Raw genomic sequence first — 14,197 nt, 5'->3', positions numbered from 1 at the left:
CTGCAGAATAACACACTTGTATCTTGGGCTCCTTGCTTTTCCCAACTCCCTCCCTTTGTTGTCCTCACCTTTACACAATCCCCCTTCTATAGTACCCCCAATAGCAACGATGCCACCTGTGGTGCCCCACACAGTAGTACTGTCCCCATTTTCCTGCCTCCTGTAGACCCTACACAGTAAGGGCATGTTTACAGTCGGAGGATCTGCCACTGATTTTTCATGGGGAGGGTCCACGGCATTTACACTTGCATCAAAGTGGATGAGATTTTCAAGGAGATGGCCCCTTCTGACTGATGTCTTCCTCTCATTTCTGGTGGATCCACCAACATGGGAATGGTGACACAGCTGAAACTGCCAGTGGATGCCCGGACACTGTGGGTGAAGCTAATATAAATTGCTATTTTTTCAATAGCGCATTATAACACAACATAAGGGTCAAATATGTGTGCTTACAGATCACCCCCTTTACAAGTGCCCATAATGGTGACAGCAGCCACAGTGTCCTCATAACAAACCCAGCAACAGTGCCACCAAAACACTAACAACCACAGCACCTCCTAATAGTGTCCGGGTGCCACCATCACCACACCAGCTGTAGTAAAGCTGCGATAGCAAATTATGTATGTCATACAGACACTATTATACAGTAATCCTATGTGCTTGCTGTTATATTGAAGGGCTTCAATGACAGAAATGTAGCATTCAGAATGGCATGTAGCACTGATGATGATTTTTTTTCTTCTAGGGTATTGACCAGTTTGGTCCTCCTATGATCATCCATTTCCGAGTGCAATACTATGTGGAAAATGGCAGATTAATAAGGTAAACGGCAACAAAAGGTGTTTCAGTGCCCCTAATACAGTGCATTTAACTTAGTTGTGGGGTTTTACTGTAGTTTTGCGCATATATATATATATATATATATATATATATATAATATATATATATATTTCTATTCACACACAGTATCATTGCATTTAGGTTTGCAGTATAATACAGCCTCTTCTGAACATAATTGCGTGCATGCAGATGTGTCTTGGGTGGGACTCGGTCACAATCGCCCGCTTTATTATGTAAGCTCCAGAAAACATCTGGACTCCATCAAATAAATGAGTTACATTTGTTGGAGGGTAAAAAAAAAAAGTATCAATTCCACAGCAAAAAGAGAGGCAAAAAGAGGGAAATTTTATGTATTAAAGGCACCATAAGCATTTCCCACAGCTTCCAGTCACATTTGAAAGAGGCCCCTGTTAGGACGGACGGGGCCACAGGCAGGTTCTATAACTACCGGTATTAACCTGGAATGAGAAAGGTCCTTCCATGAGATATGGGAAAGTCAAGCATGGCACCTCATGCTTTGAGAAAGGGGTCTATTAGCAAAATTTCCATGCCTAACTTATAGCGTACGTAAGGGGCCCTATCACAATGCTGTAGTAGAGCCAACAAGGGCTTACAACATCCAATGTTCAATAGGCCAAATATCCTGCTGAAGAACATTTAATAACAATCGTATAGAATAGTCTTTCTCCTTTCAGAGCCAAAAATCTTTATATTAGCAGGCTTACTGTATCTCAAAGCTGCTATTACTGAAGCTACCACTGGAGGGTCCTGAATGAGATGCACACAGGACACAGGGACGTTGTCCCATCTCAGATCGCAAATTCTGCTGATGATTTCTGCGACTTAATAACTTTTTGCTTCTGGGGGTTGTCATACTCCGTGCTGCATCCGGATTCCTAAGTATGGTGCAGTTTGGTGAACAGAAAAGCCCCCGTAGGCATCTGTACGTACCTCCTATGCAAAGACGTGATCCCCGTCTTCTGTATGCCTGCATGCATTCCTGTGTGACCCTCCAGCCAGCGAACACGGAACAAGATATAACAATTCCATCAATATGGGGGCAGTCCCGGATTCGACTACCAGGGGTCAGAACGATCCCATAAAATAACCTAAAACAATAAAACTCAAAGAAGACTCATTACTACAAGGCCCCCAAAATTCACATCAACCCCCTCACACATTCACAGAGGTGTTTTGCATGGCACTCACATTATAGAGGTGCCTGTGATGTGCTGGAGCACTGTGGTCATCAGTGATTATCCATCTCTGACTTATTATAAGCTCAGCGGGGTCAAGGGCAAATGTGGTTTATATATTAAATGTGGTTATTATGTCATCCTCTAGTGACAGAACAGCTCGATATTATTACTACTGGCACCTAAGGAAACAAGTTTTGCTCTCCCAGAGCACCACGAGGGAGGAAGCTTACTTTCTACTGGCCGCTTTTGCCCTACAAGCTGACCTGGGTAACTTTAAAAGGAACAAGCACTATGGAAAGTACTTTGAACCAGAAGCCTATTTCCCCCCTTGGGTAAGACTGTGTTGTGTTTGTTGGTTTCAATTTCCAGGTTTTAGTGATCAAGAATGTAGTTCCAAGCTGGTGCTCTTCTCCCCTTTATTCTTAGACTCTAGAAACCCTTCAGATTTCACTTTCTTATTGAACCACTGCTTGGAAAAAATGTAGCAAAAGTACAGTAATTTGTGTGTACCTTTAGAGTATCATATATTATAGAGGGCAGTCGCACCCTTTTGTTAGAAAGGTCCCCAATGATAAACTGAACGGAGTATCCTACTTCTGAGAGCCTTAGCACTCCGTTGTAGTGTTGAGCGAACCGAACCAGTAGAACATTGTTTTGAGTCTAACTTTGCTAAAAGTTTGGTTCAGCAGGAACCCGAACTGACCTTTTAGTAAAGTTCTACTCAAAACTGGGTTCTACTGGTTCATTTGCTCAACAACAGAAACACTAATCCTGAACACTGGTGTATAACATTGACTAAGAACCATAAAAGCCCTGTTTAGCACTCTGAGTGTTATGCAGGGCTTTTATGGCTCTTAGATATTGTCATAAACCAGTTTTTGGGGGTTTTAGTGAACTTCTGTTTTGGTTCAAAGCTATTTAGGACCGAACCAAACTTTTTGCAAAAGTTCGGCAAACTGGCCGAACCAAACTTTTGCAAAGGCTCACTCATCACTACTCAGTTGTAACCTAGGAAAGAACCTAAAAGCTTCATTTTTCCTACAGTAAAGCCCACAGGGAAAATGAAGCATTACATAGTTCCGACTGAATCAGTGTGTTGTCCATGTAATATATGGATGAATTCAGTCCAGCAGAGAGAAAGAAACTCTTTGTAGCTGCCTTCAACTCTGACTAACAGAGTAGGGTCTTCCCATTTGTCTCAGAATTGGTTTTCAAACTGATTTTCTGTTTACAGATAGTTCTGCCTAGTTTTTCATTCTGGTTTCACATTTCTACAGGTAATTAAAAAGAGGGGAAAAGATTACATTTTAAAGCACATTCCGAATATCCACCGTGACCAATTTGCACTGACCGTGTCGGAAGCACATCTTATGTATATTAAAGAGGCCGCAAGACTGGAGGATGTTGCTGTCCATTACTACAGGTTGTACAAGGTGAGTGGGATTAGTTTGCACATGGATTTAAATCTGTGGGATATCTCCTGCAGAGGCGCACTAACTTTTGTTCATTGGAAGGATGAACATGGAAGTTCATCCTGTCACAGTGCCATATGGTCCCTAAAGAATAGCACAACCAGAGCTTTGATATGGAATAATCTGCAGAGTAGGAAGTTTAGGTTTTTCCATCCATGATTGGAACAATGTGCAGTTACCTCCTTTTATTAATGGTATGATCCAATGGTGAAGGCTGTGGCATTTCACTGCAGTTACTAATGATTTGGGCAAATAGAACTTTTTCGAAACTTTTTCTAAAACAATATTTAATTAAAGAAGTGTTTTATATAAAATGTAATGTAGTGTAAATGAAAAATGCGAACACTTTATTGCTGCTCCCCATGACAAACCTTGCTGCCTTGTCTTTAGGTAGTTACACATTTGCATCAGTGCTTGTACATAGCAGCTACTTTTCAAACCATAGGATGTAGATGTGGATTTAGATTCCTACAATGTCCCTATGACAACCCTAAACTGAACTCGTGATTAGGAAGTGTTGTCAGGAGGACAGAGAGGTAGAATAGCTGAAGGTACCAGGTCTGTTACTTCTAGCACTGATAAGTCTTTTAGACAGTAAGTGATTCATGTTTCTCACATGTACTTGGCTAATATCTACTTTAATACATATTTTATTTTAAGGAGAAGAGAGAAATAGAAGCCTCGCTGATTCTTGGACTTACACTAAGAGGAATCCAGATCTTCCAGGTCAGTAGTGATGATGATGTTTGCATACTGCACAGAATTTAATTTGCCAAAACTGGAACATTTTAACCCAGAAACGTCCTCTACCCTAAACTACCATATTTGGAACAAATTTGCATAAACCTCTCCCCTTCGCAACTCTTGGCATGTATGTGTTTGTTTCTGCTGCTAAAACAAAACTAATATGTAAATTGGATGGATGGATGGATGGATGGATGCATTTATATCAGCAAATGTCACGGCTGCATGTAACAAGGTAATTAAAGTTCTGTTCACACTTAGCAATTTGGTGCAGATTTACTGCATCTTGATACAGATTATGATGTGGATCAGCAAGTTTCATCCCTTCAAATGAAGGTGTGAAGTATGTTGTGGATCTGGGTCATGATACGCACCATATGGTGCTGATTTTTCTGCTGCAGAAAATCTGGACCAAAATCACTATGTGTGAACATAACCTACATGAAGATGGAAAAGCAGGAAATCACACACAGGTAATGTAAGCAGGGTCTTGCAGCACAACAAAGTATTTCAGAAAAAGTGTAGACTGATCTTATTGGAGGCAGTAACCTGTCCATTTATTGCATTGTGACATGCATTATGTGTTCCTACGGGAGAATGAGAGAAGGTAGGAGGTTACAAAGTGGTAGGAAGGTGCTGGTCTCCAGCAGCACACTGTATTTCAGTGTGTGATTTTGAAAGAAACACTGACCTGTGCATTCTTGGAGTTCAAACACCAACATTTATTAAAATGGCTGAAGATAACTCAATGACTTGATCCTTAAATTTAAGTTTCTAGTTCAAGTATGTTCAAGTTATTTACTATTACAACCTCTACGAACGAGAATTGGGAAGACTAACTAAATAAGGTTATTATAATGTTATCAAATTTTGTATTTGTATTGGAAAATCTTTCAATAATAATTGGATGTTCAAAAAAAAAATGCCTGAAGACAAAATAAATCAACTCAATACAAGTCAACTATGACGTATAGTATCATTCTAATAAGCGGTTTTTATCACTTTTATTTGTCCTCTAGAGTTCGGGTGATGAGAAACAGCTTCTTTATGATTTCCCCTGGACTAACGTAGGAAAGTTAGTGTTTGTGGTAAGTAAATAGAAAAGACGGCTGGATAGTAACATGGTTATAGCCTCGATCATCCATTATACAAGCTGTCATGAAGTCTATACTTCCCTAACAAAGATGCTACCGTATTACATGTTAACACAATAAGATGGCAGGATTACTGCTCATTAGAAGTTAACCCTGGAGTACTACCCCAGTGAAAATTCACCCCATCGAAGTTCCAGAATTTTCAAACTGGTGCCACCAGAGCGCTAATAATTTTATTTCTTTTATAATAACAAAACTGTATTAAGCTCTTATATGTATGATTATATAATTGGCAATTGTTGCATAACTACTTTTGAAAATATTATTAGTATTAATGTCTGTCTGGGAAGGTTTGTATTGCAGGGTTAACGAGGGTTTACACGCTTAAATTAGGCTATATTCTTCCATTTATAACCGACGCTACAACACTGTGACAATCTGTCAAAAGATGGACACCAGCTGTGCCCATCAGACCCCACTAGCTTATAATTGGGTCCATCAGGTTCTACCAAAGTGTGTTTTGCTTTGAATGGACCCTCCAACGCAGATTGAACAACATAACTGACTTTCATATGTAAGAGCATAAGCTGTGGGCACAGACAAACTCCATGCAGATATTTTTCCTACTTGTCCTCCAACCCAGGACTTTAGTGCTGCAATTTTAGAGTAGGGGGTATAGATATTTGAATACAAAATATTAACACTTATATCCAATGACTAGATAACACAATGTAACTATTTAATATGTCTCCTACTTTACAGGGCAAGAAGTTTGAAATTTTACCAGACGGTCTACCCTCTGCCAGGAAATTAATCTACTACACCGGCTGCTCTATGCGTTCTCGACACCTCCTTCAGCTGCTCAGCAATAGTCATAGATTATATATGAATCTCCAGCCTGTCCTAAGGCAAGTCCGGAAACTGGAGGAGAATGAAGGTGAGATGGAACAACAACCCGATCAGTCTTTGTTTGACTTTATTGGTGCTGGGTAGAACAATCGGACAATAAATTATAAATAATCAGACAGAAACCCGAAGTGCAATTAATCTTTAGTCAAACAATTAGACAGAGACTATTGGCTGATTCTACCTTGGGCCTGAAAGCCTTTTTTAAAGGTCTTTCAAAATAAATGACCCTCAGGATAGGCCATCAACAACTGACCGGTAGGGGTTCACCACTTGAGATCCCTGATGATCAGCTGATGAATGGGGCTGCAGCACTTCTACAAGTGCCACAACCTTTTCAATGTTTACATCTGAGCACAATCATTTTTGTACTCCGAATGCTGCATTATTTATAGCAGCCTTCTAAATACTAGAGGCTAGTCCCATTGAAGGGAATAGAACAAGCCTGTAGTTATCAGAACGGCCGCTATAAATAATGCAGTATTCTGAGTACAAACACGATTGTGCTCATATGTAAACATTAAAGAGGCTGCGGTGCTTGCAGGTGCACTGTAATCCCTTCAATCAGATGATCAGTGGGGCTCTCAAGCAGTGGGCCCCCACCAACCAGATATGGATGGCAAGTGCCGGTCTCTTCCTCATTCCTGCTCTCCCTCCAGGCCGTAGTGCGGGGTACATGGACATTCAGATAAATAGCCACCTGAATGTGCCGGAGCCGCTTTTTTTACATCAGTGGACGCTTAAGTATCTACTGACCCATTGTTCATATAGAAACCCTAATTGAAAGATATATCTATCTATGAAAATAGTAGATTGATTGAAAAATTAATATTGTTTCTAATATCCCTTGTGATTATACAGAGAAGAAACAATACAGGGAGTCGTACATCAGCGATACATTGGATCAAGACATGGATCAGCTGGAGAAGAGATCGAGGGCAAGTGGAAGCAGTGCAGGGAGCGTGAAACACAAAAGACTGTCTCGGCACTCTACAGCCAGTCACAGCAGCTCGCACACCTCAGGGATAGAGGCAGATACCAAGCACAGGGACATAGGAGCAGAGGACAGCTTCTCTGGGACATCACTGCACCGCAAGCTGAACACTTGCAGCTCCATGACATCTCATAGCAGCTCCCACACCTCCGGGGCAGAAAGTGCTGGCAAGGACAGGCTGGAGGATGACTCGCAAGATGACGGTAATCTACAGTGATAGACTTGTTGTTTTCTTCACATCAATCTACAATGAAACTTGTGCTACAGTACAAAGTCACCATCACTACTAACATAGGCCCTAAACCCTTCTGTGGGAGTGTCGCATGAATTGGATTGCATGAAAAAAAATCACAGAGCATTTGTCCAGCTTTGAAAAGGACCAGTCAGATATGTTTTTTGCCCAAAAGTTTTGACTTAAAGGGACATATGAAAAATTAATTTATGGGGTCCAGTGATACACCAACTGACCTTTAGATCTGTAGTGCAGAAGTGCTCGGCTAAGCACAGTGTCCCCTTGCTTTTGATCAACTTTCTGCTCTGACAGCAGTGACTTAGGACAGTTTTTTATGAACATATCATCACTTGTCTGTAATATGGACAAAAATATGTGTAGCAAAACTAAACTAATACAAGATATTCCTCACTAAAAGTGGGGCAATCATCCTGACAAGGACGGCCCCTATGTCCTGAACCGGGGGTGACCTTATTTGCCCCTAGCTGGTGATGAGAGAGGTGACGACTGACAGATGTAAATAATAGTCACAACAGATCAAGGTAACAGATATACAAAGCCCAAATATGAATGAACACCGCAAACGTATCTGACACAATGCAGGGAGGCTGACATGACCATAGCACCAATCGGCAGATGAATAACCAGTGCCCTCTGAGAGGAAGAGCCAGAATATATAGTCTTCCATAATGATTGATTAATTGGCTGGGGAAACCACCTCCCTGCCAACCAATTAATCCCAACACCAGCAGAAAGTAGTTCTCACATCAGTGCCAAATGATAGGGTGCATGCGGAGTAAAAAAAATATGCTCATCTGAAAGTGGCCTTCTAGAAAGTATACTGCCTGTACACTGCTAACCTCACCTGCCCCAGGAGAGGCGGAAAAGACCTCTCAGAGCAGAAGAGATTCTTGAGAGATTTTCTAGAGATTGTTGGGGTCATCAGCAATGTTAAAACATATATACTGACACACCTAACTTGTAAAACTAGTAATTATGTGGACACTGTGTGTGGATGCAAAATATCATCCACATCAATCCACAGGAAGACACTGTACAGAGCAGAGAACAGGGACACAGGAGCTTACAGTCCCTGGGTTATAATGTACTAATCCGTACAAGTATACTACTAGAAAACTTTTTTTTCGATTCATCATGTAGACTATAGGGTCTTATATGCAAACTTTTTGGGGTGGGGGCACCTTCAAAGACTATGTTCACCTTTTGTAAATAATTTTGTTTTATTCTCTCAATGAATTTAAAATGAAAAATGAATGCAGATTGTGTCTCCATGGTAACCAACAACAAAAATAAGGTATAGTCTGATCCCGCAGCCTGTTTCCCTTCTGTCCTCTTTTAAATTGCCTATCACATGTATATCAGCACAAAGTAGGTGACAAGTTGAAGAAAGTAAAATGCTGCAACACCGCAGGATTACACTATGGAGGTTGTTTGCTGTCTGTAACCATGGAGACGCATCATTTGTGTAGGACCTGTAGAGACAAAACTATAGGAATTTTTCAAATAAAACCTATTGCAAATTAACTTCATTTTAGATTTATTAGGACAATAAAAAAACGGACCTTTTCATTGACTTTTCGTCTTGATTTTCATGTAGAGATTGAGATGCTGGTAGACGACCCGAAGGACATAGATTTGCCTTTGGATGTTAGTCCTGATCTGTGTATTTACATCACCGAAGAAATGTTAGTCTCGCAGCAAACGAATGGATATTCTGGTGAGTTTTACACGTTTCTCTGTGTTTAATGGGTAACTTTACTTATTACATATGTGCGGAGGGCAATGGTGTATCATCAATGTGAAATTGGCAACTGATGGTTAAAGTATAAGTTATACTATTTAACTGTGCAGTTGGATAATTGTAACAGTCTCTGTCATGGATGTGTGTGTATGTAGGTGTGTGGTTTTGAACCAAGACCCAGTGACCATTGGAAGGTCTAAAGCATTAGGTCACCCTGCTATGGGCAGGAGTGAGAGGCCTCAATGTACCCAGCGGGGTGTTGCTAAAAATGGTGGGTTGTTGCACACAAATTATTACTGTGAAGCTGAGGTGGCGAGGGGTGCAAGGAAACGTGAGCATACAGTATAAGAATGGTGTGATCGCATCTAGTGCCTCTAGAGAACCTTGGTAGACTGTGAAGAGATGTTGGGAGCAGCCGAATTATGTGAGCTGTGCATGACGACCCTGGTGCCTACTGTACAAAGGAAAGTGTGCCTGGACAGTCGGACGGCAGTAGGTGTATAGTCAAAGACTGAGTGTTAAACACTGTGGACATGTTGAGTATCTACAGAGCCATGATAGTTCTGACCGCTAATAAGAGACTGTGAGTAACCGAAGTAAGCAGATAAATATTAAGAGACTTTGTGCAGCTAAAGGGGCCTGCGAGTGACTGTGCATATATGATGAGAAGCTTGATAATTAGCAACAGGCCTGTCATTGTGCTAGAGGCTGTGTTACCAAACAGCAAAGTCAGAAACACCGCAAAATATGAATCTGAAAAAGTGGTGGTTCATGTGACTAAACGTCTAACCATCTCAATTTCCAAAGATTTAATATCTTTGTTAAACAGTATTCCCCCCCCCTCCCCCCCCCGGGCTCTAGGCACCTACCTAGTTGGCCTAATGGTAAAAAGGCCCCGAATCTTTAGAAATGAGCGGGGAGATACTCGCTAAGGCACATAACTCGAGCGAGTAGTGCCTTAGCCGAGTATACTCGCTCATCTCTAATCTCTATATCTCAGTGGCCTGACCATCACACTCTCATGCCATATGTTTTTGAAATGCTGTAAGAATAATAGTGATGTAATGTGATGAAAACCACTTTAAATGTATTTTTTTACATATGGTGTAACTACAAGCTCTCCTTCTCCCTTGTAGGATTAGTAGTAAAAGAAGTAAACTCGTCAACCTCAAGCTCTTCAGAAACCGTGGTGAAGCTCCGTGGTCAGAGCATTGACTCTTTGCCACAGGTAAGTCCTTTTTCATCCACCATGTCATACCTTGCTTTGATGATGACTACAAGACAGAAATAACTGTAGGTGTATTGGAATAAATGGATTGGTTGGCTCTGCGCGATATATATCACTGGTTACAGCAGACCCTTAGGTTAGACCATCAATATTTGATCAGTGGTGTGATACTGCAGCTTGGTCCCATTCACTAGAATGGGATGAAGTGAAGTACCAGACATGGGTACAGCCACCCATATAAACAAGCCACTGTGACTATAGACTATGCAGACAAGGAATGTCAGTTCTTTCATAGTATTGATTGACGGAGGTCCCTAGGTTCAGACCCTTACTGGTCAAATATTGATTGCCTATTCCAAGTTTCAGGAATCTCTTTTTAATGAGCGTTAATGTTCCTATAAGTCCGAGAACAATACAATAAATTAATGGCTTCCTATTGGTCCAGACGAATTGTTTCCTCACCGCAGAAACAATTGGGCAGATTTACTATTGAAAATGTGCCAGTCTTATATACTTTGCACCACATTTATGATGTATCTTAGACACTTTTTTTGCCCCGTTTGATGGGAGCATGGCTTTGTAGAAAAGGGCCTACATGTGGCAAAAATGCACCAAACCTTTTTTGGTGCAAAGTGCCCTAAAACTAAGCCAACTAATAGGTTGGATAAACTTAGACTAGATGTGCCAGATTTATCATCCAGTGTGAGTCTCTGTAATAAATCCTTCATATTTAAGACTGTCTAATCTAAGTTTGCGCCAACTAACTATTAGACAATACTAGTAAATCTACCCAAATGGCTATAAATTTCAAGATTAAAGGGAGTTGTCTCAGTAAAGACATAGGATGAAGCATTAAAAACTGATTATTGGAGGTCACAATGGTCATGCCCCCACTGATCGGACACAAATGGCACATCCTATTTTCAAAAATACCCTTCTCCAAAAACCCTAATCATTATCTTGTTTTCCAGACCAGTTGTAGGAAACCAAAGACCTCGACAGATCGGCACAGCTTGAGTCTGGACGACATCCGGTTATACCAGAAAGACTTTCTCCAGATTGCCAGCCTATGCCAGGACACTGCCCAGAGCTACACCTTTGGCTGCGGCCATGATGCAGACAACAGAGGCCTTTATTGTAACGGATGCCTTGCCCAACAGTGCATCAACATACAGGAGCCCTTTGTGGCCAAGAAAGCCAGCAAATACTTCTCCTTGGACCTTACTCATGATGAAGTCCCCGAGTTTGTTGTGTAAGCTGTAGTATAATATCCCAGGCCTGGATGTCTGCGATCCCCAATAATCCATAGGAAGATTGTATCTTTCTTCATTTATTTTTTAACCTTTTTATATTTTGATACTAAAATGAAAACCAGTGGGACTTCACTTGTGTACAGCTTAATATTTTGTGTAAAATCCGCTGATGGTATTATATCGGAACAAATTAAGGTACTATTTTATATGTACAGAGAAATCCGCACATGCAATAGACGTTTACTTCTCAAACATGCCAAAGAACGGTCACAAAATAGTGACCGTAGATATTCAATGGTCTCCAATACCATGGCAGCGGGACACCTCTACAGAAGACGTTTATATTATACGCGGTTACAATAATGATGGCGAGTAATATGTATTTTTGTATGAAAAACTATAGCACTAGTAAGTGAAATTACTAAAGCACAGGGGCCCATAGACTCTTCTGGGCCCCGATATAGACCCCTGACTTTCCAAATTGCTCATCATAGAGCACCTCCTTTATGGTTCTGATTAGCCGTGTATAGAACCATGGATGAAAGTCATTATCACAGTCCCTTCCGTAAAATCTAATGGGATTTAGGGAGCTGTAAAAGTAGCAGTGGACCCTTTTGCTTGTTGGACTATAGAAATTGTCCACCTCCTGATTTTTTTATATATATATATATATATATATATATATATATATATATATATATATATATAAAATTTCTCAAAGTGCCAAAAGTTTACCATTTAGAGCCATAAGGATTGCAACAGCGCCACCTATGTGTTATCTTCAAGGTAAATTTCTGAAGATTTTTTTATATAAAATTCTCCTACAAAGAAGAGGAATGGCCACTCAGGTTGTTGTATAATGGTCTTGTCCAGGTGAATTATAGAGGTCCACATCACTGCTATAGCAGATCTGTTATTGACCAATGTAAGTGCTTTTGAGAAGCTTTCACCCTTTCTTCTGATCTACTTCGAGGCTACAACAGTGCAAATCTGTGAGACCTCGCTATCCTTGTGCCAATATTTTCTATAGAAGGGAAATAATTCCTAGTTTATAGCTCTTAAAATTGTCTAAATTAAGAATAAAATGTTTTTCATAGAAATTTTTGGTATTTACTACCTCTCCCACCATCCAGCTGACAAAAGCTTGTGTTACAATGTTATTGATATACCCATTTCTGTGTACATTGACCCACATTCTGTTTATATATGTTATGGCGGACTATTTGCAAGGGTAAAAGGGGTTTTCCCACCGCTTAAAACTGCTTCACAACCACTCTGCCGTTCCTGGTTGCTGCTGACCAGGACATGTGACTGCTGCAGCCAATCACAAGTCACAGCAGTAACCTTTTACAGCCAGTGATTAGCTGCAGCAGTCACATGTCCTGGTCAGCAGCAATCAGGAAGGACAGAGTTGTTGTGAAGCAGGTTTAAGTGGTTGGACAACTCCTTTTAACCTGTCATATTCTGTTGCCATGAAGTGACAGCTGTTGCATGTATTGGCCTATGTACACTATACATAGGATGTGTAACAGACTATTACCAAGATATGCAATGTTATAACAGATAGGATAGGAAATAAGATATTTATTTTAAATGGTATATTCTGAATTCGGTATGAAATCGTGCAAAGCTGGGTAATTTTGTGGGTTGGAATTTAAAGTGATGCTTCACCTTTAATAAACCTGGGATATGCAGTATGGGAAGTAAATGGAAGATCAAGTCTCTGTAATAAATATTCATTACTTTTTTTAGATTTTTTTGGAAAGTTTTTATTTTATGTAGTGTTTAAAAAGTACTGTAAGGCAGCATCCACACGAGCAAGAAAATCTTGCTAGGAAATCATTGTTACAAAACGCATGTATGTGAAGCCCATGGTATCCAATGGGTTCTGTCAGGCTACAAAACATCACTCATGTGAAAGAATCCATTGGAAACCATGAGCTTCACATACATGCGTTTTGTAGCGATGATTTCCTAGCAAGATTTTCTAGCCCGTGTGGATGCAGTCTTACCTGGAGACCATCAACAAGCAGGGTCAATTCTGCTGGTGATGAATCTTGTTTGTTTTCCCTTGACAATTATGACTTGTGTGAATACCCAGGAGAGTCCAGTTAATTCAACATAAATACCTGATGCCGATTAACACTTCCATTTTAGGGCCATGCTCAAGGATCCATGACCAGAGGTGATCCACAACTTTTTTAGCCACTCACAACATTTTTAACTGCAATTTCTATACCTAAACGAAGTGTAACATAGATCTAGTGGTTGGCACGGGGCCCATGGCCTTTATTTTCTGGGCCCCTGATCACTCTTATTCTGCTGCTGATTCAGAACTATAAAAACATGGTTGCCTTCTTCACTAATGGCGCCCAACCTTGACAACAGGTTGTGTGCGGTATTGCAGCTCAAAACCTGACCCGACACAACACACGTATTGCTTTTATAGCTATGTTTCTAATCGCAGCAGGAG

General features: G+C 40.6%; 1 protein-coding gene across 4 annotated transcripts in view; it reads left to right on the top strand.

Annotated features, from left to right (window-relative positions):
- FRMD6 (FERM domain containing 6) overlaps positions 1 to 12,396 on the top strand; it is a 187,233-nt gene extending 174,837 nt beyond the window's left edge. For 2 of the 4 annotated variants that reach the window (XM_066608020.1, XM_066608018.1), the window contains 10 exons: positions 746 to 822; positions 2,185 to 2,371; positions 3,317 to 3,472; positions 4,172 to 4,237; positions 5,275 to 5,343; positions 6,112 to 6,286; positions 7,117 to 7,452; positions 9,100 to 9,219; positions 10,380 to 10,471; positions 11,443 to 12,395. In XM_066608020.1, the coding sequence (XP_066464117.1) occupies positions 746 to 822; positions 2,185 to 2,371; positions 3,317 to 3,472; positions 4,172 to 4,237; positions 5,275 to 5,343; positions 6,112 to 6,286; positions 7,117 to 7,452; positions 9,100 to 9,219; positions 10,380 to 10,471; positions 11,443 to 11,727 (1,563 nt within the window). In that variant the 3' untranslated portion in view covers positions 11,728 to 12,395. Of the gene's footprint in view, positions 1 to 745; positions 823 to 2,184; positions 2,372 to 3,316; positions 3,473 to 4,171; positions 4,238 to 5,274; positions 5,344 to 6,111; positions 6,287 to 7,116; positions 7,453 to 9,099; positions 9,220 to 10,379; positions 10,472 to 11,442 lie in introns of all 4 variants that reach the window. The other 2 variants (XM_066608022.1, XM_066608021.1) reach the window with 2 other exon arrangements.
- The last annotated feature ends 1,801 nt before the right edge of the window (positions 12,397 to 14,197 follow it).

This window comes from Eleutherodactylus coqui, chromosome 6 (genome assembly GCF_035609145.1).
Source record: "Eleutherodactylus coqui strain aEleCoq1 chromosome 6, aEleCoq1.hap1, whole genome shotgun sequence".
NCBI lineage: Eukaryota > Metazoa > Chordata > Amphibia > Anura > Eleutherodactylidae > Eleutherodactylus > Eleutherodactylus coqui.
Note: the sequence above shows the minus strand (reverse complement) of the source record. Positions and strands in the feature narration are given on the sequence as shown.